Source organism: Eimeria maxima, genomic scaffold, assembly GCF_000499605.1.
Source record: "Eimeria maxima Weybridge genomic scaffold, Emw_scaff7, whole genome shotgun sequence".
In the NCBI taxonomy this organism is placed as follows: Eukaryota; Apicomplexa; class Conoidasida; order Eucoccidiorida; family Eimeriidae; genus Eimeria; species Eimeria maxima.
The window spans coordinates 115,001-120,000 of NW_013566697.1; the positions used below are offsets into that span (position 1 = coordinate 115,001).

The 5,000-nt window shown below is 40.9% G+C and overlaps 1 protein-coding gene across 1 annotated transcript; it reads right to left on the reverse strand.

Annotated features, from left to right (window-relative positions):
- Positions 1 to 2,270: 2,270 nt before the first annotated feature.
- On the reverse strand, positions 2,271 to 4,190 carry EMWEY_00001450 (hypothetical protein, conserved; the record flags this gene model as incomplete). The annotated part of the gene is made up of 2 exons (XM_013482652.1): positions 2,271 to 2,332; positions 2,915 to 4,190. 2 exons carry the CDS (start codon positions 4,188 to 4,190, stop codon positions 2,271 to 2,273), a joined length of 1,338 nt encoding a protein of 445 aa, XP_013338106.1.
- Positions 4,191 to 5,000: the final 810 nt, after the last annotated feature.

A 5,000-nucleotide genomic window follows, 5' to 3' on the forward strand; every position in this document is an offset into this window, starting at 1 on the left:
ATTAATTATATCGCAACATCTAATAACGAAGTTCCTCTTAAAGCCCCATAGGTTGCATGCATGCATGCATGCATGCATGCACGCATGCATTATATATATGCATTAATAACTTTATGTATGCATGCATGCATGTATGCATGCATGCATGTATGCATGCATTATATATATGCATTAATAAGTTAATGTATGCATGCATGAATTATATATAAGCATTAATAAGTTCATGCATGCATTCATGCATGCATGCATTATATAGAGGCATTAATAAGTTTATGTATGCATGCATGCATTATACCTGCATGCATGCGTGCATGCATGCATGCATTATACCTGCATGCATGCATGCATGCATGCATGCATGCATGCATGCATTGAAGCATTAATAGGTTTATGTATGCATGCATGCATTCATGCATGCATTAATAATTGCATGCATATATGCATGCATTATATATATGCATTAATTAATAAGCTCATGCATTCATGCAGTATACAGGCATGCATGCGTGCGTGTCTGCATACATTCATGCAGTATATAGGCATGCATGCATGCATGCATGCATGCATTACTAATTGCACATGCATCTATGCACGCATGCATTACTAATTGCATATGCATCTATGCATGCATGCATTACTAATTGCATATGCATCTATGCATGCATTATCTGTGTATTAATAAGTCCGTGCATGCATGCATGCATTATATACATGCATGCATGCAGTATATATGCATGCATTATATATATGCATGCATGCAGTATACATGCATGCATATAATGCATGCATGCCTGCATGCGTGCATGCACGCATGCATGCATAATGGGGCTGTTGTAGATTACAGCGCAGCAAAAAAGATTTTTGTGCTTCTCTTCCTTTTTATGTTTTGTTTAATAAAAACTTTATATTATACACCACACATCTAATTATATTACTCATAAATAATGCATGCATGCATGCATGCGTGCATGCATGCATCCGTGTCTTGTTTTTTTCTCCCTTCAAGCCCCAATAAACCCTAGCAGCACCGAACGTAAACCCTAGCAGAAACAAACCTAAACCCTAGCAGGAACGACTAAACCCTCGTAAGAGACAATAAACCCTAAAGGCAACACGTAAACCTTAGCAGCAACACGTAAACCCTAGCAGCAACACGTAAACCCTAGCTGACAGACCCTATACCTAACAGACACAAACCCTAAACCCTAGCAGACACAAACCCTAAACCCTAGCAGACACAAACCCTAAACCCTAGCAGACACAAACCCTAAACCCTAGCAGACACAAACCCTAAACCCTAATAAAAGAAAATAAAAGTTATGACGATGCCTTTACAGTGCTTTGCTGTATTCATTAAAAACAAAGACACCTGTAGCACGCATGCATGCATGCATGCATGCATGCATGTATATATGCATGCATGCATGCATGCACACAAATGCATGCATGCAGCGGTTAGCTGTTCACGCACGCATGCATGCAGAGGTAGCGATGCATGCATGCATGCTTGTGCATGCATGCATGCATGCATGTATGCATGCATGCATGCATGCATGCATGTATGTTACGGTGTGTATATAGAAGATCCCTCCAAGACATATTCAAATATATGCCTTATATATATATAAATAAAATATATAAAATAAATATTATATATAAATTATATATGTGCATAATAATAATAATAATAATAATAATAATATATAATATATACATTTATATACTTGCCTACATATATCATGCATGCATGCATGCATGCATGCAAATTGTGCGCCTGCAAGAGAAGTAAAAAAGCCCCAAGCAACGTAATTGCATATATACATATACATATATATAAATAAAAAAAGATAAAAAGAATAAAAAGAATAAAAAGAATTATTTGTATATAATAAAAGTATATAAATAGATATAAATATATACATATATACATATACATATAAATATTTATATATATTTATTTATCTACGTAAGTATATACATATATAAATAACAACAAGGTGTATAGGCAGGTCCTTATTAACAATCAATAGATATATTATTATTATTTATTTCTTTTTTTTTCTTTTTTTTCTTTTTTTATTTGTGTCTTAATAATACCTTTTCTTAACATAACTTGTAATACAAAAAGAAGAAAAGCAGTAAAAAATCCAAGCCCCAAATGTACAAGACACATTGCATGCGGTCCGTGTTGCAGTGCATGCATGCGCATGGGGCTGGTTAATAAGGATACACAACCAGCTAAACAAAAAGTTATACCTATTAATTTTGTGTTATTTGCTGCAGTAAAGAAAGAAGCACCATAACAATATAATTGCGAACTCATAAAGGATACCTATAAACAAACAAACACACAGCAGCAGCAGCAGCAGCAGCAGCAGCAGCAGCAAGAGTTAGAGTAACAGCAAGAAGAGTGAGAGCAGCAACAGCAACAGCAACAGCAGCAGCAACAGTAATAGTAGCTGTAAGAGAAGCAGCAAGACAAAGAGAAGCAATAGCAGCAACAGCAGCAGAATCAGCACGAGCAGCAAACACCATCAGGACCAACAGCAACAGCAGCAACAGCAGCAACAGCAGCAGGAGCAGGAAGACGAATAACTTACTTGTAATGCACTACATACAGCAGCAAGATGTTGCATAATAACAGGAATAAGATGATGATAATGTGCTGCATGCATCTGCAGCAGCAGCAGCAAGTATAAAAGAAGACCGCATGCATTAAGTAATTGCATAAGAAATAATATACCAAAAAAATCAGCAAAAAGCCCCATAAAAGGGCATAAAAAAAAAGAGAAAACAAGAAGGAATTCATTTATTTTGCATGCATAAGGTATTAATCGTAAAGAAAAAGAAATATAATAAATAATATTAATAATTATATTAATAAAACATATACTACCTAATATATAATATATACTACATATTTCTCTTAATACACTTATTTTCTTCTCCTCTACTCCTCCTCCTGCTGTTTCTGCTGCTGCTGTTGCTGCTGCTGTTGCTGCTGCTGCTGCTGCTGCTGCTGTTTGTGCTGCTGCTGCTGCTGATGCTGCTGCTGCTGATGATGATGATGATGATGGGGATTCTTCTTCTTCGTTTGTTTTATCCATTTGTAATTCTATATGACTTAATTCTTGTTGCTGCTGTTGCTGCTGCTGTTGCTCCTGCTGCTGCTGCTGCTGTGGGTCTGTGTGGTCCTCTTGTTGCTGTTGCTGTTGCTGTTGCTGTTGCTGCTGTATTTCTTCGTCTGCTTCTTGTATTTGTTTAATGTATTTTTGTGGTAATAATTCTTCTGCTGTATGTTGCTGCTGCAGATCTAGATCTTGCTGCTGCTGCTGCTGCTGCTTCTTCTGCTGCTGTTGCTGCTTCCATGGACTAATGAAGAATGTTTTCTTGAATTTCTTTTTTTGCTGCTGCATCTGCTGCTGCTGTATATCCTCCAGTTGCAGCAACTGCTGCTGCTGCTCCTGCTGCTGCTGCTGCTGCTGCTGCAGTTGTGATGGATATCTATAGGGTTTACTAGGTATAACAAGAAGAGCAAGAAGAAAACAACCACCAAGAACAGCAGCAGCAAAGAAAGCAACAGCAGCACGAAAGGATAGGAGCTGCTGCTGCAGCACAGCAGCACGAAATAATATAGGTATTAATAAGGATAAACTACGGCATGCACCCAAGACACCAAGAGCAGCAGATCCCCTAGTAGGGAAGAGAGCAGCAGCAGACAGCAGGGGATAGAAGCAGCACTCGCTGCTGCTGCCTAAGAATACAGCAGCAGCAACAAGACTATCTGGTGTATTAGGACCATTAGGTAATAATAATAATAACCATCCTGCTGCTGCTATTGCTGTTGCTGCTGCTGCTGCTGTCTTAGGTCCTAATATATCTACAGCAAATCCTGCTGCAGCAGCAAACGCGAACTCGCTGCAGCTCATTAAGGAAAAAAGACGACCAACTGCTGCTTCTTGTTCCTTGCATATAGGTCTATATTCTTTCTTCCCTCCTTCTCCTCCTCCTCCTCCTGCTGCTTCTGCTGTTTCTGCTGCTGCTGTTGTATCCTCCTCCTCTTGTTGCTGGTGTTCATGCTGCTGCTGCTGCTGCTGACTATCACCAGCAGCAGCAGCAGCAGCAGCAGCAGCAGCAGCAGCAGCACATTTCCATTCATAGGCACCAGCAGCATATAATAATTCAGACATAGGGCCCCAATTAAAATAAGCAGCACCTGTTAAGAAAGAATATATACAATATAGCAGCAGCAGCACGTAACGGGATAGGCCTAGAGGGAGCTGCAGCAGCAGCAGCAGCAGCAGCAACAGCAGAAGCAACAGCAGCAACACAGGCAGCAACAGCAGCAGCAAGAGCAGCAGGAGCAGCAGAAGCAGAAACATACACAGCAGCACAAACACACATAGCAATAAAAGATATGATTTGCAGGGATAACAACATACACCTTCTTGCTGCTGCTGCTGCTGCTGTTGCTGCCCATGCTGCTGCTCTTGCTGCTGCTCTTGCTGCTGCTGCTGCTGCTGCTAACAGACTACAGTTCGGCTTATTGTGCTTCCCAGGAGCATAGACACGTAAAACCCTAAACCCTAAACATTAAACCCTAGCTTACCTTTTGCTTCTGCTGGGAGGTGGGCGGTTGGAGGTCCGCCGGGCAAATAGCTGTGGGCTCCATTTCTCTGCTGCTGCTGCTGCTGCTGTTGTTGTTGCTTCTGCTGCAATTTCCGCTGCTCTTGCTGCTGTTGCTGCTGTCGGTGGTGGTACTCATGCTGCTGCTGCGGGTGACGCGGCAACTGTTGCACCTGCGGCTTTGGCGGTCGTTGCTGCCGTTGTTGCTGCGGCGCTTGCTGCTGCTGCTACTGTTTGCGCTGCTGTTTTTGTTATTTCTGCTGCTGCTGCTGCTGTTGCTGCTCTTTAGCAGCAAGAAAAAAAAAAGACGACAAAAAAGGTTACTTAGAGGGAGCCAGGGGGGCTTAGGCTCCTATGGGGGCAAAGGTCTAAAA